Source organism: Propithecus coquereli, unplaced genomic scaffold (assembly GCF_000956105.1).
Source record: "Propithecus coquereli isolate 6110/MARCELLA unplaced genomic scaffold, Pcoq_1.0 Scaffold126, whole genome shotgun sequence".
Classification (NCBI taxonomy): Eukaryota; Metazoa; Chordata; class Mammalia; order Primates; family Indriidae; genus Propithecus; species Propithecus coquereli.
The window spans coordinates 359,984-385,498 of NW_012136747.1; the positions used below are offsets into that span (position 1 = coordinate 359,984).

Sequence of the window (25,515 nt, forward strand, 5' to 3'; positions counted from 1 at the left end):
GGCCTCCCAGAGTGCTAGGATTACAGGCGTGAGCCACCGCGCCCGGCCGTCCTATTGCTTTTGTCCCCTCTTGTTCTTGGTTGTGTTGAAGGCCGGCCCTGGGACCCGGAGCCACCATCGGGGCCCAGAACGTTGTTGGAAGTCGTCCCTCAGGCCTGAGTCATCCTGAGAGCTAATCCCTGAAGCCCTGTGCCTGGGACTGTGCCCGGGCTTGAGTGTTGGGTTGCCACAGGGGACCTGTCCTGGCTTGTCCTTCTCCAAGAGAGACCTGAGCAGACTGCCACCTCACTGAGGTGTTGTAGGTGAAGTCTTGGGCCTGAGAATATCTTGCCGTCCCACAGGCACTTACGAGCCAGTGCCGAGCGGTGACACAGGCTGGCCCTGCAGATGGGGTCCGAGCTCTTCTGCCAGTGCCCTGCTCTGAGTTGGGCGTGAGGACAGGCACCGGCCCCAGCCTGCAACTTCTCGAGCCCTGAGCCCCCCAGCAACCATGCAAAGTCGGTTTGCTGGGCAGGGGGCATTCTCCCGTTTCACAGAGGAGGAAACTGAGGCTCAGAGAAGTTAATCTGCTTGTCCAGAGTTACACAGTAAGAGCCAGAGCTCAAACCCAGTCTCCTGCCTCCCGTTCTTACCCTGAAGGGCTGGGGCCACATATCCTCCTGCCCGTGCTGACCTCCTGTCGCCCCCAGCAAGTCAGAGGTTGCTGGCCAAGGCAGTAGCCTTCCCCACCCCCGGCCCGCGACGCCCTGGCAGAGTATGATGGGCCCTGTGTCTGTCGCAGGTGCATCATGACGAGTTCATCCCCCAGTTTGAGAAGCAATACCCAGAATTTCCCTGGAGCGGCGTCCAGGTGAGTCCTGACTTCTACCAGGTGTCAGGGGCTTGGCTCCTGGGCTGGGCCCTGCAGGAGCCGCCCCCTCTCGTGGGCTCAGTGGCGTCTTCACCGCCTCTGGATGGTCCTTTGCCTTGGAGGAGACAGCGAGGGCTCCCCTCCTTCCGCTCTAGGCCTTTGTGGGGGCTCTTCAGAGGGAGAGGGTGACCTGGGGCACTCCTGGGACAGCCAGAGGGCAACGGGCTCTGCCTGCCCCTGGAATCCAGGCCATTTGGAGACGTGGGCTGGACCTCCACGCCCCGGAGCGAGCGTTTCAGGTGCTGGCTGAGCTCCGCGGGGCGGGGGCGGTAGCTGCAGGGTCTCCGAGGCTGGAGACACAGGCAGATTTGCAGAAGGTGGACGCCAGGAATGAGGGGGCAGGTGGCAGTCGGAGGTGGCCATGGCCAGGTCTAGAGACATGAAGGTGTAGGAGGGGGTGACTCGAGGTATGTGGAGACCAGGACTCAGGCAGGGACAGCGAACCCTTTGTTGAGAGGCTGCTCTGGGCGGCTAGTCCCAGCATCAGGGTCGAGCAGGGCTTGTGACTCAGCCTCCCCCGGTCCCCAGGCGGAGATCTTCCGCGCCTTCACGGAACTGTTCCAGGTGGCCTGTGCCAAGCCACCACCCCTGGGCCTGTGTGACTACCCCTCGTCCCGGGCCATGTATGCCGTTGACCTCATGCTGAAGTGGGACAACCGTCCAGATGGTGAGAGGGGCTCCCCTGTCCCCCATCCAAACCACCAGGCCTCCCAGCTGGCCACACCCCGGAAGAGCGGGTGGGAGGCCCTGACCCAGCCTGGCCTTTGGCTCGTATCAGTGGGAGATCCAGGCTGGGAGAGGCCCTGGCTTAGCCCACCGGGAAGGGAAACACCTGCAGCAGGGAGAGAGTTCCCAGGACAGGAATCCCGTGTGGAAGGCACCTCGTCCCCGCACAGCCTTGGCCAGGCCCCCTTGGTGCCAGGCCCTGCATCTCTGTTTTTTGACTAAACTGAACATCTAAGCTTAAAGTGACACTCCCGTTGTCCCTAAGGCTGGAGGCAGCTCTGGTCTCTCCTGGAGGTGCAGGTGTCAGGCCAGGCCTCCCCGCAAAGCAGGAGTTTTGGGCCCCGCACCCGCCCACTGTGGGAACTGGGGCTGGGGTCCACCCCTGCCCCGGCCTTCTCGGGGTCCCCAGCTGCCCTCCCGGGCATGAGGCGCGAGGCGCAGATGAGCCTCCATGCCAGCTCTGCTCTGTGCCCTCAGGGAGGCGAGTGATGCAGCCGCAGATCCTGGAGGTGAACTTCAACCCGGACTGCGAGCGAGCCTGCAGGTACCACCCCACCTTCTTCAACGACGTCTTCAGCACCTTGTTTCTGGACCAGCCTGGCGACTGCCACATCACCCGCCTCCTCTAGGCACTTGCTGCCCCTCCAACCTGTGCTGGGGGCGCGGATTCCCACCTCAGTTCTCTGAGCTGCTTCTAAAGGCCCCACCCTTCCCCCCCTCCCTCGGGCCCCAGTCCCCAGCCCCAGGCCTCTGTCCTCAGCCATGGTCCTGGCCTCACCCCAGGAGCTCAGGGTCCTTCTCCCACCAGAGGGTCGGAGCAGGACAGCGGTGGTGTCCCCGGGGCTGAGCGCTGCCCCATCTACTCCCCTCACCACCATCTGGTGAGTGTCCCCGCTGCCAGGGCCAGCGGCAGAGGGTGTGGGGGAAGGGCTGTGCAGGAGCACGGTGTCCTCAGAGTCACGGCTCCCTAGGGAAGCGCTGGGGACCCTGCCTCGCACAGGGCTGGGCGGGTCTCTGTCCCAGAGTCTCTGCGCTCGTGCACCGTGGCTCCCCTGCACGGGTGTCGGGCTTCACGCGCTGCCTGCAGGGCTCTGTGATGAGTGACCCCGAACAGCCTGGGGAAGCTGCCGGCCAGACCCGCCTTATCGCCACCCCCAGCTGCCCAGAACCTTCACCAGCAAACCCCCCCCGCCGAGTTCCAGGCAGGAGGGCGACTGTCTTTTGTTACCGTTCCTTTTCCATACATCCAGGGTCCCAGACCCCAACAGGGACATCGGCCTGTGGAGTCCTTTTTGTCCCAGTGGCCTCCCCGCTCTCCGGGTGCCCCGCTGGGTCCGACTTAGTCTGATTTCTCCTGGGACCCTCTGGCGTGGGGTCTCGGGGCAAGTGTGGGGGGCAGAGCACCAGGCAGGCGGCGAGCGGAAGATGATTCCAAGGAGAACTTTACGTTAAAGTCAGATGCCATCTTCTACCAGCGCCTGCAGTCATCATGTTGGCTTTTTGTTGTTTTTTAACTTATGGGAAGAAAATATGAACTTCTAGTTCTTTCCTAGTTTTGTTTCTCAAATCTAGAGTCAGCTGCTGGTGTTTTGTGTAGCCGCAGCGCACCTGGGCCCGGCTCAGGGCAGCCGGTGGGCCTGCCTCCCTGGGCAGGTGGGAGCTGCTTCCAGGGCCTTCTGGTTTGCAGGAAGGCGGGGCTGGGCATGGCGGTGTTTCATTTTTGAAGCTAAAAGTGATCCGTGTGGCAAAACTGCACAGTTATTCTGCCTGCCCCCTCAGCGTTAGGGAGAGCCTCGCCCACCCAGCAGGACCAGGCCTGTTGCGGCGGGAGGGTGGGCACCTCGCCTGTTTCCCTGGAGCTCTGCATTATGTGCTGCAATAAGGGACGCCTTCTCCACGCCTGCCTTCCTCTCTCTCTGGGGCCCTGGAGCCAGGGGCTTGGCCTGGTGTGGCAGCTGTTTCCCCTGCTGTTGCTAAAAACCCCCAGAATACCAGCTGTCACTGTGGGAAGCCACAGAAGAAATAAGAGGGCATTTAGGCCTCAGAGTGCCCCACCCCAAAGTAGGATTTCCCAGCAATGGGAAATTCCAAGCGATGGGGGGCTGAGCCCCCTGCCAGCTCTGCCACCACTGCCCAGGAACTTCGGTCCTCATGTGAGCCCGGAGCCCTGGTCGCCCTGGGAAGTGGCATTCTCCCCGCACCTGCCACCTTGTGCTGGGGTGGAGGTGATAAGAGACTCCAACTCCTCTTGGGCGTGGAGGGTTCCAAGGGCTGCAGCAGGGTAGGGGCAGGACGCTGTCAGCAGGCGGCAGTGGCGCCACCTGGTGGCCTGAGGTTAAAACGGAAGGGAGAGCAGCCTGCAAAGATGCTGCTTCTCTTGAGCCGCCCTACACGGGGTTCCCCTCGGGAGGATGCCCACGCAGGGCTGGTCTGGGTGCTGCTCTTGCCTGCTCCCCGTCCCCCTAAAATGATGCCCACGAGTGGGCAGGGACAGCCGCTGCAGTCAGGACCACGTGGTCCAGGCTATCCCTGATGCTAGATGTGCTTTTCTGTCCCCAGACGTCCCGGCACCTCTGCCCGGTGCACGTAGACAAACCCCAGGGAGGGCCATGAGCCAGGGGCTCCACAGGCTGAGACAGTTGCCATGGAGATGGTGCTTGTCACACTAAATACTAACTCCTAGAACTCACTTGCACCCTTGTCACTTTCTGTTGAAAATGCATCAGAAGCCAGAATTTGTCAGCGTCGGACATTTGGAGTGGACTGGAGAGAGTCCGGGTAGTGCAGGTAATGGTACCGAAGTCCTACAAAGCAAGGCAGAGGAAATCAAAAGGCAGAGCTCGGCTGCTGACAGCAAGACTTAGATGTCCCGGCGGCCCCTGTGGCTCCGTAAACACACCCACAGGTAGCGGCTCTTTCGTCAAGAAGCACCAACGCACTCTGGCATCTCGGTGCAGGGCAGGCCAGTTCCTCCCTGCCCGGCCCGGAGTGGCCAGCCACAGAACTCAAGTGTTTGACAGACTCCTAAGGTCACGGTTGCCTATGTGCCGCCACCCGGCTGGCCGCGCCCTCCGGGGCCATGTGGACGGCCTGGCCTTGCGTCCTCTGTGGCCAGTCGGCCAGCCAGGGGGGCAAGTGCACGGTTTGGGACCTCGCCGTGTGCAGTGGCTCCAGGCAGGAGGGCAGACCAGAAGGACTTAACCGGTCTGTGGGGTGTGGATTTTCCTATTAAAACCACTGTGGGCCGGGCGCGGTGGCTCACTCCTGTAATCCTAGCACTCTGGGAGGCCGAGGCAGGAGGAGGGCTTGAGCTCAGGAGTTCGAGACCAGCCTGAGCAAGAGCAAGACCCCATCTTAAAAAAAAAAAAAAAAACACTGCGAACCTGTCAGAACCCTGAAGTCCCCAACGCCACGACAGCTAGAAAAAGAGAGAACACCATCTGTTATGAATGGGGAGAGCGTCACGAGGCTGTTAATAGAAAGCTGGCAGACAAAACGGCTCAATGGGTTCTCGCCCATCTTTCCACGGTGTTTCTGTGGCACGTGTGTTTCGTGGCCAGTAGGAAGTGTGTGGAGTCTTAACCAGAGATGAACAAACCCGCAAGTGCGTGGCGTGGGCAACACGGCCTTTATGAACATTCCCGAAAAGACCCCAAGAGTCTCAGGTGCACCTGCCCTAAATGTCTGGTAAGCACACAGGTGCCCCGTGACACCCTGAGGGGCACCCCTGAGCCCTGCGGAGACCACGCATGCTCTCAAGGCGTGCGGGCGCAGGAGACAAGCCCACGAGCTCGTTGCTAGCAAGGCGCTCCCGTCGGTGCCGGACACGTGTCTGCACGAAGCTCTGCGGGCAATAATCTCCGACCCCTTGGAGAACTTGAGAAACAAGTGAGTAAGAAGCACACATGCAGGGTCCCCACCCGCCACCTCCTCGCCACCGAGCTTCAGGAGAACCCTGTGGACGGGCCGAGGGCTCAGCGGAGTCGCGGCCAAGAAGCTGCTAGATTCCTGCAGGGCGTGACGTTGGCATCAAACTCCCCCGCAGTTGAGCGAGGAGAGACTGGGCTCAGGGTACAGCTCTTCATGGCAGCCCCTGGATGGGGGCCACCCTTCTCTCAGCAAGATGTGGCCCCCTGTCCCCACTCATCTCCCCAAGCTGTCCTAACACTCAGTCACTTCTGCACGTGCAGTGGGGGGAGGACACGGGAGGGGGTGATAAGGGAGATCGTGCACATTCTGCCGGTTTGGATCAACTGACTTTAACCACCAAAAACCAGCCACGGAAGGCCCAGCAGGCCAGGCCTGGCCGAGGGGAGGGCGCCGCAGCCCTGCTCCTCCGTGGCTGTGCTGCCAAGTGCTGCACAGGATATGGAGACGGGAACGGGGCAGGAGCGCCCCTGTCCGGCAGTAGCCTGCCTGTGTGCGAGGCGCTTTGCCCGGCTCGTCTACCCCGAACAAACAGCTGCCTGCAGAGGTCGTGGTCCCCCAATTCAAAGCCAGGATGGGGGGCATGTTGGGGGTGATACCTCCAAACCTGGGCAAGTCTGGGCCAGCAAGGAGGCCCCATGTGCTGGGGTTCGGACCTCTGACACCTACCTCCTGCTGACTGGGTGTTTGTGGGGCCACCCCCAGTGCAATGAGGCTGGCATGAGTCTGGGCACCCAGGGGAAGGGTCGGTCGGTGTCCCCAGCTCCGTTGTGGGCAAGACCAGTTGAGGACCCTGCATGGGGTCTGGGCAGAGCCAGGCATTGGACTCCAGTGGTGGCCCCAGCCATTCAGAACCTAGGCCAAGTGCCTGGAAGCCGTGGGAAGCAGACAGGACGCCTCCCTGAGCCGAGGCCCACGGCCCGGCCCTGTCTGTGCCAGCCGGGCAGCAGCACCAGCCAGCATGGGCTCCGAGGTCTAACTCGGGGCTGCTTCCTGCATGGCCAGTGGCCCGTGGCCCGCCACTCCCACCTCAGCTCTCTCAGGGTCTTGCGAGGGTCCCGAGCAAGTGTGGGGAAGCCCTGGCTGGGCCCAGCCTCGTCTAGGTGGCACAGCCTAAAGGGACCCAACGGCCCCTCTGTGGCCCCAACCCCGCCCTCCCCACGGCCAGGGTCCTACCCCAGTAAAAAGGCCACCGTACAGGAGGTTAAAAACTTTATTTGGCGTATAAAATTCCACGTTCTCAGAGTGCTCTGAGCAGTGCAGAAAGCGCAGGGCCCTTCCCCACGTGGGGGCTGGCCTGGACCATGTCTGAAGCTGTGCTGCCCCTCAGCTGAGACCGGGACAGAGCAGCAGGCCCGGCGGCCGTGAAAACGTGACAGCCACCGCCACCAACGACACATGCTGGCACCGGCCACAGTCCTCGCAGGCTGGGCACTCACTCCAGGCCCCGCCGGCCCCCACGCCGGCCGCGGTTGTCCCGCCATACGCAGTAGTTGAGTGTGGCCGCGAAGGCCAGCCAGGCCAGGTAGGGGTAGAGCAGGCGGGCGGCCGGTGGGCTCACCCGGTGCCAGGCCACAGTCGTGGCCACCGCCACCCCACTGGTCAGCAGAAGGTCCACCACGGCCTGCAGAGACACGAGGGAGGAAGGACAGGGGTCCTGAGGCTCCGTGTGCCCTGGCTGCCCACCCGCCGGCCGGATGCGGGAGGCAGGAGCCTCATGGAGGCCGCATTCCACCCGGACGACCGGCCCAGCCCCTCCCCCGCCTCAACCTCCCGTCCTCATCTGTCAAACGAAGTCACTCCCGCCTGACCCAAGCCACGTGGGGGTGTGCAGCCAAGCCTGACGCAGATGCAGCATGTCCAGGAGTGGGGTGGTGGCCGGGGGCCTCACACGTCCCTTCCCCTCCCTGAGCTCCCAATGTTACTGCAAGGCCCAAACAGACCCTCGCAGTAAACTGCCAAGTGCGGCCCGAGAGGTGCCAGCGAGGGGGCCACACCCCTGTGGCGTGGACACCACTCCACAGACTCAGCAAGACTGTCTTTTAAAAGAGGCGCTGACACATAAGTGGTGGAGGGGCCAGTGTCCTGCCTGCTTCCTCCGCGTGTCACCGGCCTGCTAAGAGCTCCCAGAGGCAACCGACCGCGAGCCTCCCCTCCCCCACCTTTAGATGCGGACCCTGTCTGGGACATGACCACAGGGGCTGGGGACACAGGCCAACGCCACACTTACCCAACCCATCTGCCGGGCGCCAAAGAAGATGGGGGGCCATGCCCAGTTCAGGGCCAGCTGCCCAGCGTACAGACCCAGGGGAACCACCGCCTCCTCCGAGAAGCCCCCCAGCTCTTTCCAGACCATGTAGGAGCCATACCTGAAACAGAGGCAGCAGGTGAGAGCACCATCAGGAAGAAGGCCAGGAGCCTCACCCACCTCTAGAACGACACAGTGATGGCCCAGGCACACCCTGCCACTGACTGCTGTGTGACCTCAGGGAAGTTACTTGACCTCTCTGGACCTTCATTTCTCATAGGATTGCCATGGGAATTCGAGTTAACATGTTGGCAGCACTTTGTGCGGTCCCTGGCATGTGGGACACTCCATAAATACTTGCCATTGTTATCATCGGTGCTACAGATGGGAAGCACACGGGGCGTGCAGGTAAAGAGGAGGCTCTTAACCCAGTGAGGGGCCCTACACAGATGAGGGGACATTTGGGCTGGGCCTTAGAGGATGAGTAGGAGTTTGCCAGCAGGAGGAAACAGAATATGCGAAGGCTTAGAGGCGGATGCAAGACCCTGAATCAGTCTGACCGTAGGGTGAGGGCTGGGGTTCTGGGGAGGCAGGTGGCAGACTGCTCGTGGGCTGCCCGGTTAACACAAAGGCAACAATAACACCACTGAGAACAGCTGATGCCCCCAGCACTTACACAGGACAGGCACTGCTCTAGCACCTTCCAAGCACCAACTCACTTCATCCCCATGAGAATGCCATGAGGTGGGCGTATTATTACTACTTTACAGTGAGGACACTGAGGCACAGAGATCTCCTGGCAGGCAATCAGCGGAGAAAGCCAGGATGTGGCTCCCACCCACTACCTGAGGGGTTTGACCTCATTCGGGGCCACAGGGAGCCTCCAAAGGTCCCACAAAAGAGAGGCTGGGGCCGGGTTTGTGCTTTGTCACGATCTGGATGGTGGAGGAGGGAGGCCAAGGGGGCGTGGGGCAGCCCGGAGGCTGGAGCTGGTTGAGGCAGAAACAGTGGTGCCAGGGCCAGGACGGGGGACGAGAAAGTGGGGGCATGCGGGAACCTGGCTGGGCAGGGGCTGTGCCCGTGGGGTGGGGTGTGCCCAAGTGACACCCAGGTTTCAGGGTCTTATTCCCATCAGAGACCCTGGCACCCGGCCTGGCCCCTGCTAGCTGCCCCTGGGTGCCTGCTCCTGCCACCCTACACTGGGCTGGCACAAAGCCAGGATACTGGGACATCCCAGGAGGGCCGGTAGCTGACGGCGCTCTGGGTGTGGTCCCTGCCGCAGCCACCAGGGGCAATTCCCAGGTCTAGACACAGGGGACTTTGGCCGCACTGAGGCCTGAGAGGGCTCCTGCAGGGTCCCCACTTGCCAGCCCTGTGTCCTTGGCAGGTCCCTTGTCAAATGCGGGATCGTGAGCGTTAACGAAGATAAGCCTGGCCCTAGCAGGGGCTCAGCCAAGAGGTGCCACTCGCTGCTGTCGCGGCCGTTATTTATCTTGGCAGGAGCCGCGCCGCTGCCCACGGTGACCTTTACTCTCTGAGCCGACTGCAGCCCGCAGCGGCGAACGCAGCCAGGATTTCAGTGTGGGGTGAGCGTCCGGCCCACCGTCCCGGGAGGCCCAGGAGGAAAAAGTTCGTTGTGCAACCGACAGGCCTGGCTTCCCCGCCCTGACTTGCCAAACGCGGCTGGGAAACGTGCCCGCTGCCCGCAGCCGCCCGGGCCTTGACGCCGGGGCGGAAAAGCTCGCCCCTAAGCCGGGGCCTTCCCCGCGAAGGAGCAGGCACATCCCGAGGACGGCGCCCGCAGCCACCTACCCCATGGCCGAGTAGAGCGTGCCCCAGATGGGGCCCAGCGCCCAGCGGGGCGGGTGCCACGAGGGCTTCTGCAGGCCGGCGTACCAGCGCAGGCCCTCGCCGCGCACAAAGTGGGAGCCCAGGAAGCACCCCAGGTTGGGCGCCAGCGTGAAGCCCACGGCGGGCACCCAAGGGGGGGCCATGACTGTGGCCGCCGCTGTTCCGGAAAGCTCTGAAAGAGAAGAGAGGGTGGGGTGAGAGTGTCCTGAGTCCCCATGGGGTCAGGCATCACCGAGAGTCCCGTCACCCACAGATCGATCAAGCGACCGACTGATTGGGAGGTACAGGGGACACATTTCCATCCGCACTCCCGCCCCCACCCCGGCCAGGAGCCCCACAGCACCCCAGCCTGCCTGCACCTTCTTCTCTCACCCTCACCCTCACCCTGGGTCTCCCGGCAGTGACCCCTCCTGCCCCATTCAAGGACAGTTGCCCCCCCTCCACCAGCAAGGCCCCACAGCCCTGCCTCCTCAGCCAAGTGCCAGCCCTGGGGGCTCTGCCAGGCCTGTGCTTTGTGTTCCAGCACTTCACTTCAACTCTGTGGGCCTCAGTTTCCCCCTCTGTAAAGTGGAACATCGACACTGCCTACCTTGGGCCCAGCCCAGTGTGCAGCATCAGAGAGTGTCTCTGTACATTGTCTCTTCACCACCCCCTACACACCCACCCTAAAACCACCATCCCTTTCCTGTGCACAGAGAGGGAAAGCAGCCTGTCTGGGGCTGCACAGCACTGTGGGCCAGGTTCTGCCGGGTCGCAAATCTGTTCCCACCCTGACATCACAAAACGAGGGGCTGAGCTCCCACTAACACACTCTGAGCCTAGTTGGAGAGTCAGGGGGTGTCTGTTCTTTTGGGAGATAAGAAGCCGCACAACCTGATTCAGTTCGGCCAATCACAGCGAGGCCTGCTGGAGGGCCTGAGGGCAGCCCTGCGAGGCACAGACTTCAGAAAGGGAACCCCTCACCAGGGACCGGGGAGGACAGGGAACACATTCTCCTCGGGGCACAAGACGGCCGAGCAGTCCAGGGGGAGAAGGAGGTGGCTGAACACGGACTGTGGGGGCCAGGGGCGGGGGGGTGGTCAGACGGGAACAGATGGAGTCAGGGGGCTGCTGACTCCGGGGCAGTGGGGGCTTCAGGGCAAAGGGCAAAGGGCAAAAGCTGCACCGAGAAGGGCAGCTGCTGGCCTGGGACTCCACGGGGCTCAGCGACACACAGAAGCAACCTCAGTGCCCAACAACTGGGGACTATTAAAGACTGGTCAGTGCCCAAATCAAGCTTTTGAAGACTTTGTAAAGATGTGAAAATTGTTCTCAACGTAACAGTAAGTGAAGAAAGCAAAATGTAACACTGACTCCAGAATGATACCAATTTTAGCAAAAAGTAGATGACATGGACGCGCATTTTTAAAATTGGAACCAATGCATGATGTGGTCAAAATCAGATAGCCAGCGTTTCCTGGGGAATGGCTGCGTGCCGGGCCCCGCAGAGCTCTGACCCGAACGGTGCCCTGTAACCCTCGCCCCACAAAGGAGCTGCACTGTTTTATCCTCATCCGCGACAGAGACAGAGCTGCAGAGTGTGGTGGCGTTTGCCCACGGCCTCTCCGCAAGCAGGTAGCTCGGGGTTCTAAAACTCGCCCTCGGGCCGGGCGCGGTGGCTCACGCCTGTAATCCTAGCTCTCTGGGAGGCCGAGGCAGGCGGATCGTTTGAGCTCAGGAGTTCGAAACCAGCCTGATCTTTGTGTTTTATTTCATTTTTAAGAGTAGAAAGAAATTAATTGGACAACTAAAAATACACAGAAAAAAATTAGCCGGGCACAGTGGCGCATGCCTGTAGTCCCAGCTACTCGGGAGGCTGAGGCAGGAGGATCACTTGAGCCCAGGAGTTTGAGGTTGCTGTGAGCTAGGCTGATGCCACGGCACTCTAGCCCGGGCAACACAGTGAGACTCTAAAAAAAAATAAAAAAAAATAAAACTCGCCCTCGGCAGCGGGATTTACGATGGCATGTTCGTTATGTTACTTATTTTCCAAAATGTCTAAAAAGAGCATTATTTCATTTTGCTATTTTTTTTTCTGAGACAAAGTCTCGCTCTGTCGCCCAGGCCAGAGTGCAGTAGTGTGATCACAGCTCACTGCAGCCTCCAACTCCTAGGCTCCAGCGATCCTCCTGCCTCAGCCTCCCGAGTAGCTGGGACTACAGGCGCATGCCACACTTGGCTAATTTTTATTTTTTGTAGAAATGGGGTCTCACTATTGCCTGGTCCGGAACTCCTAGGCTCAAGCAATCCTCCCACCTCAGCCTCCCAAAGTGCTAGGATTACAGGCGTGAGCCACCGCATCCGGCCACCAAGGAGCATTATTTTAAAAGGTACAGAAAGTGAGGCATCCGGCAGGTTCTGGCACTGCCATTTACTCTGATTCCCTTCCTGGGCCTCAGTTTTAACGCCTATTGAATGGGGATAGTTACCCCATCCACCAGGGTTTGGGCACTGATGAACGGGACGATGAATATTGCTGGGAGCTGGGCATGCGACACAGGGCCTGGTCCGTGAATATTCCTGTGTTCTTCCCCCTGCCCCCCGCCCTGCCCTCCAGCCCCCGGGATACACATAACTGCTCGCCGGGTGGGGGCGGCCGTCAGGAGAGGCAGCTGAGCACAAGCCTTGTGGCGCCACCAAGTGTACGTGGAGCTCTGGACCCGGAAAACTGAGAACTGCCACCCAGCTCAGCTAGCCATTGTGTCACCTCAAGCAAGTTGGGGACACCTTAGCCTGACGCTCCTCTGTGCAACGGGGACTAAGCCCTGCTCTGCCCATTTAACAAATGTGAAATCCACAGCAAAGTGCAGGCATCTGGAGAACCCTAACGAGCCACACTCAGCACTGGGCCTCCCCTGGAACTGCGCCAGACCAGAGTGACATGTGCCTTTTCCCAGGATGCGCCCTGCTGAGGCCCACACTGATAGCCACTCTCAATCTCAGAAATGTCCCTTTCCAGGTGGTTAAGGTTAATGCCACCAGTATGAGACACGTGGTCATCACCATCCCCTTGATACCACTCACGGAAGTGGATACATGTTCTGTGGTATCTGTGAGTCCGCTCAGGAGAAAACCGCAGGGGCGGACTCAGGAGGAACACGAGGCACAGTGACTGACCCGCACGCCAGCACCCCTCAAAAGTGTCAGTGTTGCCCGGCACCGGCCTGTGATCCCAGCACTTTGGGAGGCAGGGGCAGAAGGATCGATTGAGCCCAGGAGTTCCAGACCAGGCAATAGTGAGACCCCATCCCTACAAAAACTAAAAACATAGCCAGGTGTGGTGATGCACACCTGTCGTCCCAGCTCCTTGGGAGCTGGGGCAGGAGGATCGCTGCAGCCCAGGAGTTGCAGGGTGCGGTGAGCTATGATGGCACCACTGCACTCTAGCCTGGATCACAGAGCAAGATCCTGTCTCAAAAAAAAAAAAAAAAAGGTCAAGGTCATGAAAGACAAGCAAAGATGAGGGAATTGTCAGCGACTGCAGATGAAAGGAAAAAAGCAACTAAAGCAACTAAGTGCAGTGTGGGACCGGACGGGACGCTGGCTGGGGGCAGACGGAGCCCGGTGGAAACGGTGCAATTCGAGCCAGGGCAACACTGTTGGATGTTGGTTCCTGGCTGTGACAACTGCACTCAGGGGAAGCTGGAGAGTATACGGGAACTTTCTGTACTACTTTTGTAAATCTAAAATTAGTTCAAAATTAAACCTTAAAGAAGAAGTATCCTGGTTTGGACAAGAAATTACACCGTCCCCACCTATGCTCGGCAGCTGTTAACCGAATCAGACCCTCCTGCTACTCAGTCCCTGGCCCTGGCCCAGGCCCAGCTCCACCTGCTGCCAGAGGCCCTCTGAACCTCCCCCAACACCTCTCCTGCTCCAAGACCCTCAGGGACTCCCGTCGGGTTTTTCCTATTTCTTTTTAATTGAGTTAAAATTCACTTTATGTAAAACCAACCATTTTAAATGCACAATTCAGTAGCATTTAGTATATTTCCAATGTTGTGCAACCACCATCTGTATCAAGTTCCAGAACATTTTCATCACCCCAAAAGAAATCCCATACCCATCAGCAGTCACTGCCCACTCCTCTCTCCCAGCCCTGGCAGCCAGTGATCTGCATTCTGTCCCTGCAGACTGGCCCATTCTGGACATTTCCTACCAATGTCATGCAGTAGTGGCCTTTGTGTCTGGCTTCCTTCACTGAGCATCATGCTAGAGGCTCCCTGCCTTGTAGCACGTGGCAGTACTTCCCCCCATGGTTCTGTGGGCAAGAGTGCCCATGTCACCTGGCCACGGCACCCAGCGAGGCCAGGCACACACTCGGTGCCTATGAAAACCCCAAACGGGACCCAGTGTTCCCACTGATGGAGCCTTAAGGACCAACATCCAGGTCCCCCAGTGTACAGAACAAACCAAGGCCACAGAGGAGTGGTGGCTTTCCTAAGGCCACAGTAAAAGGGCAGCGTCTAGAACCAGGTCTGAGCCCCGCGTTCCCACCCCCACTCCAAGCTTCTCCCTTCTGAGGCCTGGCTGTGTTCATGACCCACTGGGCCAAGGGGGTCAGAGTGTCTGCCCTGCCCAAGCATCAGAAAACAGGGAGGTCAGATGCCCCAAGTGGAGAGAGCCAAGGGGGGAGCTTCCTGGGGTCTTTCAGGGACTGCCCGGCTCCTGAATCACCCAGCTGGGGGAAAGGCAGGCGGGGGTGGTGCCCACCAAGCTGAATCACACAGGGCCAGGCTGGGTGGGCCCAGAGATCTGCTCTGGGATTGGGCCCAGGGATCACCCATGGCAGGGACGGGGCTTGGGCAGAAGGGCAAAGCCACCGTCTACCCTTTAGTTCTGTCCCCTTCAGAAGGCGAGTAAGAGTCTAGACCTTGGCTCTGCCTCCAGTTTGCTGGGTGATCCCAGCCCCAGCTCCCCTCTGGGCCTCAGCTCCCTCCTAAGTCAGGTGGGCATGAGCCACCCGGCCCACTTCGAGGGGTCCTAGGGAGGCTCAAGGGAGGAAGGGCGGGACGGTAACACTTCCCTGGAAAACTCCGGCTGAGTGAGGGCTTATGGGCCCACGCACCCACTTCCTCAAGGCTCAGACCCAAGGCTGGGACCACCTCAGCCATGGAAGCCACTGGACACTCAGTGAGTGAAAATGCCCTACACAGAAGGTCCCACCTGCCAGAGCCAGGGCACTCACGTTGGAGCATCCCCCAGGACAGAGGCCAAGAATGGGGCAGAGTAGGGGGCTCAGGATGCAGACGCAGAAGGTTCCAGGCCTTGCCAACTCCAGCTGCCACAGGCCTCGGGGGAAGGAGCAGGGGCAGGCTGGTGTCATTCCTCCCACAGCCGCTGCAGGGGACGCACCTGCGGCTTCTCTCCGTGCCTCTCCCTGAGCTGCACTGCCCACCCAGCCTCTATGGTGGACTCGTTGCTGTTCCCACTTTCCAGATGAGGAAACTGAGGTGTGAGAAGTCATAGAACTTTCTAGGTCTGTGTGACCTGGAGCTGGGAGTTGGCTGGCCTCTTCTCTGGGCCACAGGACCTCTCCTGTTGGCTGTGTCACCGCCCCCTCAGCCTCTTCCCTCCTCCCTAACAGGGTCACAGGCCGCTCCACCCACCCTCTGCCCAGTGCCAGAGGTTCTCTTGGAGCCAACAGCATCACTCTCTCCACCCACAGTGCCAATGTCCCCACCCCCAAGGCGTGTCGGCCCCACCCAAGGGTTAGAGGATCTAAACCGTCCCCAACAGAGGGTAGGACCCAGGACCTCCAGTCCTTGTGAGGCCTCACGCCTGGCCAGGAGACCCCAGACCTGTGCTGCCCCTGGGGTCCCGTCTCCTGGGCCTCTGTGTCCCCATTTGTGAAGTGGGGGCTGGGCCAGTGGGTCTTGGGGTATCTTCCTGTTCTCCAACCTCCCTATAAGTGACCCAGAAACGAAACACAGAGTCGTGCCCTTCCTCTGCTGCCCGCCCTCCCCGTTGCCCCAGCATCTCCAGAGCCTGGCCTCTCCCTTGAAGCCACCACTGTCCCGGGGACTTATTTTAGGGCTTTTTTTTTTTTCTCTTTTCAATGACTCACAGCTAATCATCCTCATCATAACTTTTGTGAACCTTTTTCATTATGAAAGTAACTGATGTAGCAGACAGCACGTCTGGAAGGATCCACAGCCAACTGGTAATGGGGGTATGCAGCAGCTGAGGGTGGGGGTGACGGGGAATTTGCTTTGTCGAGAATGGCTACTTTTTTTTTTTTTTTGAGACAGAGTCTCACTATGTTGCCCGGGCTAGAGTGCCATGGCGTCATCCTAGCTCACAGCAACCTCACACTCCTGGGCTCAAGTGATCCTCTGGCCTCAGCCTCCCAAGTAGCTGGGACTACAGGCATGCGCCACCATGCCCGGCTAGTTTTTTCTATATATTTTTAGTTGTCCAATTAATTTCTTTCTATTTTTAGTAGAGACGGGGTCTCGCTCTTGCTCAGGCTGGTTTCTCGAACTCCTGAGCTCAAACAATCCACCCGCCTTGGCCTCCCAGAGCGCCAGGATTACAGGCGTGAGCCACCGCGCCAGGCCGAGAATGGCTACTTTTTTAAACAGAGAACACATCCAGGCATTGTCTGCACAATCAAAAAAAATAAGTAAAAGAAAACACAAAAGAAACAGATTCAACAATAAAATAATGAAAACACCAAAGTGTATATAGTAAAAGTAGGCTGCACCCATCAGCCCAAGCCCCTCACCCACCCCTGGGGCCCACTGTCAACACTCTGTGGTAGATGCAGCCGGACATTGTCCCCTCAGGGCCAGGCGCCAGTGTGTACACACCACACCACACAGCACACGCCCACGTCCACGCCCCACACCAGGGAGACAGAGGCCTGGGGCACAGCGGAGGACACAGGCTTTGGGATCAGAAGGTTCTGGTTCTGGGCAAAAGGCTCCTCTCTCTGCCGAGCGTCAGTTTCCCCCAGTTCCAAGTGCTCCCCGGGGGCCCAGGATTGGGTCCTTCCTCCCAGCAGCCGCGTGGACACTCAGAGACTCCACCAAGAGGCGTGCTCGCCCCGCCCCCAGCCCCTTTCATGGCCACTGGAAACCTGCCTCCCGCCACCCTGCCCGGGCCCCCTCTGGCAGCACGCCTTTTGGGGAGGGCCGACTACGTGCCAGACGCCCTGAGCAGCTGCTTCCTGTACACAGCCTCCTCTGACACCCTCTCCCTGCCCGGGACCATCTTGGAACTTGCAACGCCCCTGCTGCCTCCATCCGGGGCACGTGGCTGGCACCAGGTTCACACCGGCCCAGCAGGCCACCGGAGAGGCTCCCGGCCCGCGCCAGGCGGGGGCATCGCGAAGCTGACAGGCACTCGCAGTGTGTCACAGCGGAAGCCCGCCGTCCCCTCCTACCTGGGCTGACTCCTTTGCTCTGCTCGCATTAAATCCTGTCCAGGCCACAGCGCACCTGAGCACTGGCCTGGGGGTCGAAGGGCCCGGTTGGTTCTAAGGCCAGCGAGGTCTCTAACTGGCTTTGGGCAGAAAACTTCCGCGACCTGGCCTGTCTTCCTCCCGCATGAAGGGGGGTGTCCCAAGTGGCGGGGAGCCCGAGGTCCCCCAGGCATCCCGCGATCCGCAAGGGAGTCCCGCCTCCGCTGGCTCATCCGCGGAATGGGCGGGAGACGGCGTGTCTGGCCCCTTCCGCGGCCCCGCTTCCTGCGGAACCAGCAGCCCAGTGCGGGGGTGGCGGGGTTGCCCAAGTGCCCCCTCCAGACCCCCCAGCCGGAGTCTGTCGGCCCAGGAACCCCGACCGTGACCGCGGAGGCCCGGCCCGGGCTGCCCGCCGCCCCCGCCCGCTGACCCGGCAGCCGAGCCCCAAATGCTGCCCCGCGGCCGCCCCCTCAGGTCCCTGGCCCGCGGCTCCGGCCTCCGTTTCCCCTCCGGCCCGGCGCCAGCAGGAGGGCGCTGTCGGGGTCGCACCTGCGTGGGCCACCCCTCGGCCCGCTGCCCCTCCGCGTCCCGTCCCCACTCACCAGCGGTGAGGGCACGCTCGGGAAAGAACACTGCGCGGCGGGAGGTGGTGGCCGCGGTCCCCCGGCCCGCCCCGCCCGCCGGGCCCCGCCCCGGTCCCCGCCCCACCCTCCTGCAAGGCGGGGAGCCCCTCCCGGACCCGGAGCTCCCTCCTCTCCGCCGCCGGCCAGTGAGACGCGCCTCTGCCTCCCCGGGGCCGCGAGCGGGTCTCTCGCTCCTTCTCCCCACGGTGACCGGCAACTGCCGCCCGCCGGGCCAGCCTCAGGGGTGAGGATCAGCAGGCAGGTCCCTTCTCCTCTGGAGCCTCACTTTTCCCATCTGTAAAATGGGGCACAAGACGGATCTCAGAGAAGGGAATCACCTCGCCTGAGGGTGAAGCCCGGATCATCCTCCTGCCTAGCCCTGCCCCCTTTCTGGGGGACACCCCAGTTCCTTTAGCTGTTGCCCCAGGGCTGGCTCGGCCACTTTCTGGCTGGTTCTCTCAGCCTCCATCTCCTCATCTGTAAAATGGACACGATTTGTGGGGCTGATGAGGATGCCTCGTGGTAATGCGGCAGGGCACCCCGCAGATGCTTGGCGCTCAGTAAGTGGGGTCTGCCGTCGTCACAACCCAGATGGGGCCTCCGGTTTGCCAGGGTCACTTCGCATCCCCAGGCCTTCGGCACCACCCTCCCCATCCGCGGGGGGGGGGGGGGCTTTATTACTGCAGCCCAGAGCCTGTCCTGGGCCCCTGGGCTGACTCAGCCTGGCAGCCCCCTCACTCCCACAGGGACCCAAACTGATCCCCAGGGAGAACTGTGGCTACTTCTCCCCAGGCCCAGTCCCCAGGCCTCCTTGGGGACCAGGTAGGGCTGCAGTGTGACTTTCCTAGAGCCTGGCATTTTTGCCTTTTTGGGTCCCTTCCTCCATTAAAAAGCAAACGAACATAACACATTCTGTTTTTGACTACATTGGTCTAAAGATAAGTATAACCCAGGCTCCCAGGATAGAGTCTATTCATTTGTTTCTTCTGATTTAAAAGAAATTAAAACATTTCATGTGCCCCTAGAACTACTCTGGCTTTAGGCACTTTGCCTGCTGTTCCTGGAGGCCACGCCTCCACTGGGCTGCCAGCCCTTACTTGCTTCCGGTAAGGAAATGGAGCTGCCCCCAGCTTGGCGGAGTAGCAAACTCCCCCTGCGGCTTCCTCCCACCTCCCCTCTACTGCACACAGGGCACCAGGCCCACAGGGGCACCCTGGGAAGCAGGGATGTCTGTCCCAAAATACTCGCTGCATACCAGGACCAAAGGGAGGGGCTGAGGACAAGCACGCAATGTGCCTGCCCTCGTGAAGCTCATACCCATTTCACAGATGACAACACTGCATGTCAGAGGGGTGAGTTGCTGCCCGAGGGATCCATGCTCCAAGTCTGATGCAGATGGAGGATGCCCTGGCGGCCTCCCTAGTACTTCTGCCTCCCTCCCCTCTGTCCCCACATACCCCCTTGGAACTTGGGCACAGCCTTTGTCTATCCCCTGGGCAGCAGCCACAGGCCCTCGATGGCCCCTAGCCCCCATCTTGTCCCTTCCTGCTGCTCCATGTAATCTGACCACAACCCTCCTCTGCTCACGCCCCCTGCAGCTCCCACTACCTTAGAATCCAGTCCAAGCCTTTAACCTGGCACTGGCGGCCCTCCCAAGCTGGAGTGGGGCTGATTACCCCACCCTTTCCCACCTCTGTGCCTTTACATACTCTGTTCCCCCTGCCTAGAGCACTCTTTGCCCCACCGGGGCATCTCCACTTGTCCAAGTCTAATCACTTCTCCAGCATCACCCCAGGAAGCTCCTCCAGAACCCCAACACTGTGTCGTCCCCACTGTAGGTGGGCAGGATGCCCAGAGAGCTGAACCCTCGTGGATACAGCACAATAAGACCCACTGATTCTTCCAAGCACACGCACGTGTTCCTTCACCAGAACACCTTCATGCTAGAGATGGTTTTGTAGCTTGTTTTCTGCCCTTTACGATAAATCTGAAACCTCTCTTTACATTTATTTTTTTTTCCTGGAGACAGAGTCTCACTCTGTTGCCTGGGCTAGAGTGCCGTGGCGTTAGCCTAGCTCACAGCAACCTCAAACTCCTGGGCTTAAGCAATCCTTCTGCCTCAGCCTCCCGAATAGCTGGGACTACAGGCATGCACCACCATCCCTGGCTAATTTTTTCTATGTATATTTTTAGTTGTCCAGCTGATTTCTTTCTATTTTTAGTAGAGATGGGATCTCACTCTTGCTCAGTCTGGTCTCGAACTCTTGACCTCGAGCGATCCTCCTGCCTCAGCCTCCCAGACTGCTAGGATTACAGGCGTGAGCCACCATGCCCGGCCAGAAACCTCTCTTTACATGAACAAACATATGACTACATTGTTTTTTTATTGTGAAATGTTCCAAGCAGAAATGTATATAGAACATATGTGTACACTTTAAAATAATAATAAAAAGAATGCCGGGATGCTCACCGCCAGGTTAATGAACAAATGTTACCAGTGTCCTAGGACCCCCAGTGCTCTCTCTGGTGATTCCTGCCCCCACCCAGAATGCACCTCTACCTTGACTTTCGGGTTGAACATGGCCTTGCTCTCCTTTAGAGCTTTGCGAACCCCCCTGGGTAGGTTTCCCTGAGCGCTCACGTTGACAACTTCCGACCAGCTGAGGCAGCACACACCGTGCTGGGACAAACGGGCACCATGGCCAGACTAGAAGAGACCTCCTGAAAGGGTGAAGCTCAGTTGAGTCCCTGGGACACAGGCTGGCCTCAGCCTCCAAGAGCACCGACATGAGTCCCCTCCGGGGAAGTCAGAGGGCAAGGTTGTGGGTCAGGACATCTGGCAGGGCTGTGGCACAGACCTGCAGCAGGAAACGGTCAGGGGTATGGGCTGCCCTGTCCTCCTGCTTCTGCGCTGTGTCCTGTATGCAGGTCTCAGGAGTAGCGTGATGTTGGACGCTTCTGCCAGGGGGACCAAGTGTCCTCAGCTGGCCCAGGCAGCGGGGCATGCAGTGTGGGGAGAAGAGGGCTTCATCAGCCTGTGACCAGGACCAGCCAAGTGCAGACAAGAATCTGGGCCAGGCTTGCCGGGTGTCCCATTCTTACATGGGTGGCAGTAGCAGGCATCTCGGCAATGACAGCTCTCAGTACACCTCGAGTCACGCTGTTCCCAGCTGGACTGGCTGCACACGCCTGGCACACACATCATCCCAGGGTCTCCCTTTGCCCCCACCCAGGGACGCCCTTGCCCCTCTCCCGGATGGAGCCTCATTTCCATGATTGCTCATCTTCCTCCTTCTTAGTTTCCCTTTGTGTTGAGCGCGTCTCCACGAGTTCTTGAGAAAGAGCTGGAGGAAGGTAACATTTGTGAAATCCTGCATTCTGCCCCATGGATGACTGATGCTTGGCTGAGTAAGAATTTAAAGCTGGGGATCGTTGCCGTCAGAATTGCGAAGATGTGCTGCCGTCCAGCTGCCAGACATGCTCTGCTTCTGGAGCTTTGGTGTGGAACTCATTTCATTCCACACCAGATTTTAAGATTTTTGGTGTCTTCCTTTTTTTTTTTTTTTTCTTTTTTCAGATTGCATCCCCTTCCTTTTTTAAGATTTTTGGCCCAGAGTTCTGAAATTTCACACTGATATTCCTCTCTGTGGGCCTAATTTCAACCATTATGCCAGCACTCAACAGGCCCTTTCCATCTGGAAACTCATATTCTTTATTTGTCAGAAATGCAATTATTTCTGTAATTTCCTTCCCTCCACTTTCTTGCTTCTCTTTCTGGAACTCCTATTACTCAGATCCGGGACTTCCTGGGCAATTTCCTGTTCCTGTTTTGTGGATACCTCTTCTCTTGCCTCTTAAAGATATCAATGACAATCATTTTCTTCTCTCCGCATAGTCTCTGAATACTATACACTGCTTTTCCCCTGTTTATAAGGGGCTCTCCTCAAATGCTTGGCAAACTTAGGCTGGCTGCTCATGATTGAAGAAATGAACAAAATAAGCCTATGGATGGTATTTGTTGGTTTAGTGTCACTATAAGGTAACCGTGGTGGGCCAAGTTCTGGAAACTTCCTGGACTGTCAATATCTTCAGGCTTTTTCTTTTGGGCTGGTCAGGTTCCTCCAGTCCCTTGCTTGGAGGGTAAGGGTCTGGCTCCAGGTTTCCGGGAGCTCGCTTGGGGAGGGTGCTGGAGGAGGTCTCTGCATCAGCATTCAGTGTCCAATTGTTTTGGCAGAGTACCCAGGTTCACTGCCATCCTTGCCATGCCCAGCCCAGAGATTCTTTGTCCCTTTCCAGAGCTAAATCCCAGATGTTTCCCAGAGTGGGGGAGGGGCATCACCCAGGGACTGGGGACAGGGAGCGGATTTGAAGATCTGCTTCTCAAAGACACCTTCAAATAGTCCTCTGGTTTTAGTCTTCTTTCACCCTTAGATCTAGAAACAGCTTCTGCTGTAAGTTCTTAAGATTTTTTTTTTTTTAAAGCTAGTCAAGTGAAGCAGTGGGAGTAGAGAAGGAATAAAGAAATCTATAACTGGTTGTGATCAAGTTTTTAAGCTTTTGAGGATTCTGTTGCATGACTAAGAGTTGGTTCTCAGCTTTCCCCACTGCTGGGAGGGATTTAGCTGTCTGAGATCAACTAAGTCAGGTAACATCAACCTACCTGCTTTCCAGCTTCCAGATTTCTGTTGCTGCAGTCCCCTTTCCTGTTCTTCCTGTCCTTGTGGATTTGTGTCTTTAAAATATCCCTTTGCTGTGGATTTATGGGCTTCCAGAGACAGTGTGTGCTCTACGCATGTCTTAACCTGAAAACCTCCTCCATATCTTTTATGACCATAGCACTGTATAGATTTGTCATATTTCATTTAGCTAATCCTCTCTAGCTGAACATACAGCTTATCTCTGCTTTTTCCTTGTCAAAAGCAGGGCTGCCATGGACATCTTGAGAGTTAGGTCTTTGCTTATTTGATTCTTTTCTTAGGACAAACTCAGTGAAGTAGATTAGCTGATGTGGTTTGCTGTGGACTGAATGCTTCAAAATTCATGTGTTGAAGCCTAATCCCCAGTGTGATGGTATTTAGAGCTGAGGCCTGTGGGAGGTGATTAGGTCATGAGGGTGGAGCCTTCATGAATAGGATTAATGCCCTTATAAAAAGAGGCAGAGACAAGGGATCTCTCTCTCTCCCTGCTCGCTACCATGTGAGGATACAACAGGAAGACAGCCATCTGCAAACCAGGAAGCAGGCTGTCACCAGACACTGGATCTGCAGGTGCCTTGATCTTGGCCTTCCCAGCCTCCAGAACTGTAAGAAATAAATTTCTGTTGTTTAAGTCCCCCAATCTGTGGTATTCTGTTACAGCAGCCCAAACTAAGACTACCTAGATTTTGTTATTATGAAGTGTGTGTACGTGTATGTGTGCGTATTGGCTCCTTAGAAGAGGCTGGCAAGAAATGAGGGAGTAGAGGGGGAGAAGAGGGGTTGGAGTGAGGTCAGAGTTAGACTCTCCGATCTAGCCTCACACCAGCACTCAGAAGCTGGTGTGAAAATTGCCAGTACCAACATGGAGTCACTTATGTCGAACTCTAAAATGGTGTCAGGGGAAACCTTGAAAAAGAAGCGCTCATGCAAACATGCCTGTAACCAGGATTTATCACAAGACCTACCTACACTAGACTGGTATCAGGACTTGTCACAGGAAATTGCTCAAGTCAAAAAAGCTACCTGTACAAGGACATTTGCCTGGCAATGGCCGATAAGTTCACACCAACTGCTACAACAAACCCCTGTAAACTTTGGTCTTTGTAACCTTTAGTTTTGAAACAGCTTCAGTGGACTTCTCTTTATCTTTAAAAGATTCCCCTTCCCCATCCGGATCCCCCACCCACTTAGATACCCTATGGTCTGTCACAGTTTGCATTGCAGACTGCAACCCTGCTGTTCCCAAATAAAATCATTTGCTGAAGATAGCCTCTCTATGTTTTTAGGTTGACAGTAGATAACACCAATTCCAATCCCTAGTCTGTCACTAATCACCTGTCACTCAATCTTTGACCCCTTGTCTGCTCATCTGTAAATTGAGAATAATAATAGCACCTACCGGCAGGGCGCAGTGGCTCACATCTGTAATCCTAGCACTCTGGGAGGCCGAGGCGGGCGGATTGTTTGAGCTCAGGAGTTCGAAACCAGCCTGAGCAAGAGCGAGACCCCGTCTCTACTAAAAATAGAAAGAAATTAATTGGACAACTAAAAATATATAGAAAAAATTAGCCGGGCATGGTGGCGCATGCCTGTAGTCCCAGCTACTCGGGAGGCTGAGGCAGAAGGATCGCTTGAGCCCAGGAGTTTGAGGTTGCTGTGAGCTAGGATGACGCCACGGCACTCTAGCCCGGGCAACACAGTGAGACTTTGTCTCAAAAAAAAAAAAATAATAATAATAATAATAGCACCTACCCATCACACTGTTGCCATGAGGAATTAAATAAGCTAATATCTGAAACATATCCAGGGCTTTACTGAATGGCATAAAGATTTATTGGATGCTTGTTGTGCCAGGCACCGTGCCTGGTTTGTAAGAAACAATATAAAAGACAGCTGTTATCTTGCTTAGTGTTGGGAGAATCATTTGCGAAGGAGAATTTCTAAGTCTCAAGTACTCTTCGTGTGCTAGGTAGAAAGAGTAAATATTACATTGCTTTGCGTTACTCATTCCATAAATATCTGTTGAGGGCTCGCTATGCTGTGGGGTCGTGTTCTATTCTTGGCTGTGGAGGTTTAAGGAAGCGCACAGTTCACTCTAGGCCCCCTGCACGCAGCCATGCAGCGTCTCAGAGCCCAGGCGGAACCAGTAACCACGGAACCTTTCTTTCCGCTCCCGGGTGCCCCGGGCGGCCGGGCAGGAAACGCGTCAAGGACTACGCAGCATCGCGCCGCCGCAGTCGGGCCTTGGTCACCGCGGTAACGCGCGCTGGGCTGGTGTTTCAGCATGAGCTTGCGGGTCGCGCGGGCCCGGTGGGCCCGGGGCTTGGGTGCCGGCTGCCGCCGCCGCGCCTCGAGCTTCCCGGTGCCTCCGCCGGGCGCCAAGGGCGTGGCAGAGCTGCTGCGAGAAGCGACGGAAGCGGAGGAGCAGCCCTGGGCGGCGGAGACGCGGCGAACGCCGGGGCAGTGCTCGGTGCTGCTCTTCCCCGGCCAGGGCAGCCAGCTGGTGGGCATGGGCCGCGGTCTACTCGGCTACCCGCGCGTCCGAGAGCTCTACGACGCCGCCCGCCACGTGCTGGGCTACGACCTGCTGGAGCTGAGCCTGCACGGGCCGCAGGAGGACCTGGACCGCACCGCGCACTGCCAGCCCGCTGTCTTCGTGGCTTCGCTGGCGGCGGTCGAGAAACTCCATCACCTGCAGCCAGCGGTGAGGCCCGAAGCCCTGTGGCAGGCCGGGGCCCGCCCGGGGCTCCCACGTCTGACTCATTTAACAGATTCTTACCGAGTTCCCATAATGTGCCAGGCACTGTTCTAGGTGCCGTGAACAAGACAAGGATCTCTGCCCTAGGGGAGCTTGCATCTTAGAGGAGACAGATAATAAACAATAACTGTACTCATTATGGAAATTACATATTTTGTTAAAGATAAGTGTTACCGAAAGAAATATAGAGTAGATTAAGGAGATGGGGAGTGGAGGGCTGAGTTGTGATTTTAAATGATCCTTAATCATTTAATTATTAGATGATTTTAAAAGGATTAAAGTTAGGCCGGGCGCGGTGGCTCACGCCTGTAATCCTAGCACTCTGGGAGGC

General features: G+C 57.9%; 3 protein-coding genes across 5 annotated transcripts in view; 2 read left to right on the forward strand and 1 right to left on the reverse strand.

Moving 5' to 3' along the window:
* Positions 1–2,817, forward strand: part of TTLL12 (tubulin tyrosine ligase-like family member 12) — a 27,336-nt gene extending 24,519 nt beyond the window's left edge. The window contains exons 12-14 of the mRNA XM_012638163.1: positions 782–850; positions 1,439–1,577; positions 2,114–2,817. Of these exons, the coding sequence (XP_012493617.1) occupies positions 782–850; positions 1,439–1,577; positions 2,114–2,265 (360 nt within the window). The 3' untranslated portion in view covers positions 2,266–2,817. The remainder of the gene's footprint in view (positions 1–781; positions 851–1,438; positions 1,578–2,113) is intronic.
* A 4,088-nt stretch (positions 2,818–6,905) lies between these two features.
* Positions 6,906–17,779, reverse strand: TSPO (translocator protein (18kDa)). 3 transcript variants are annotated; one of them, XM_012638164.1, is made up of 4 exons: positions 17,709–17,779; positions 9,624–9,834; positions 7,794–7,932; positions 6,906–7,187 (listed from the first exon to the last, which is right to left on the reverse strand). In XM_012638164.1, exons 2-4 carry the CDS (start codon positions 9,803–9,805, stop codon positions 6,999–7,001), a joined length of 510 nt encoding a protein of 169 aa, XP_012493618.1. In that variant the 5' UTR covers positions 9,806–9,834; positions 17,709–17,779; the 3' UTR covers positions 6,906–6,998. The 3 variants fall into 3 exon arrangements, with proteins under 3 accessions (XP_012493618.1, XP_012493619.1, XP_012493621.1); XM_012638165.1 differs by lacking the exon at positions 17,709–17,779 and adding an exon at positions 17,656–17,672 and having other exon boundaries at positions 6,919–7,187; XM_012638167.1 differs by lacking the exon at positions 17,709–17,779 and adding an exon at positions 17,089–17,097 and having other exon boundaries at positions 6,919–7,187.
* Positions 17,780–24,658: 6,879 nt separating this feature from the next.
* MCAT (malonyl CoA:ACP acyltransferase (mitochondrial)) overlaps positions 24,659–25,515 on the forward strand; it is an 8,042-nt gene continuing 7,185 nt past the window's right edge. Inside the window, exon 1 of the mRNA XM_012637964.1 lies at positions 24,659–25,130. Within this exon, the coding sequence (XP_012493418.1) occupies positions 24,711–25,130 (420 nt within the window). The 5' untranslated portion in view covers positions 24,659–24,710. The remainder of the gene's footprint in view (positions 25,131–25,515) is intronic.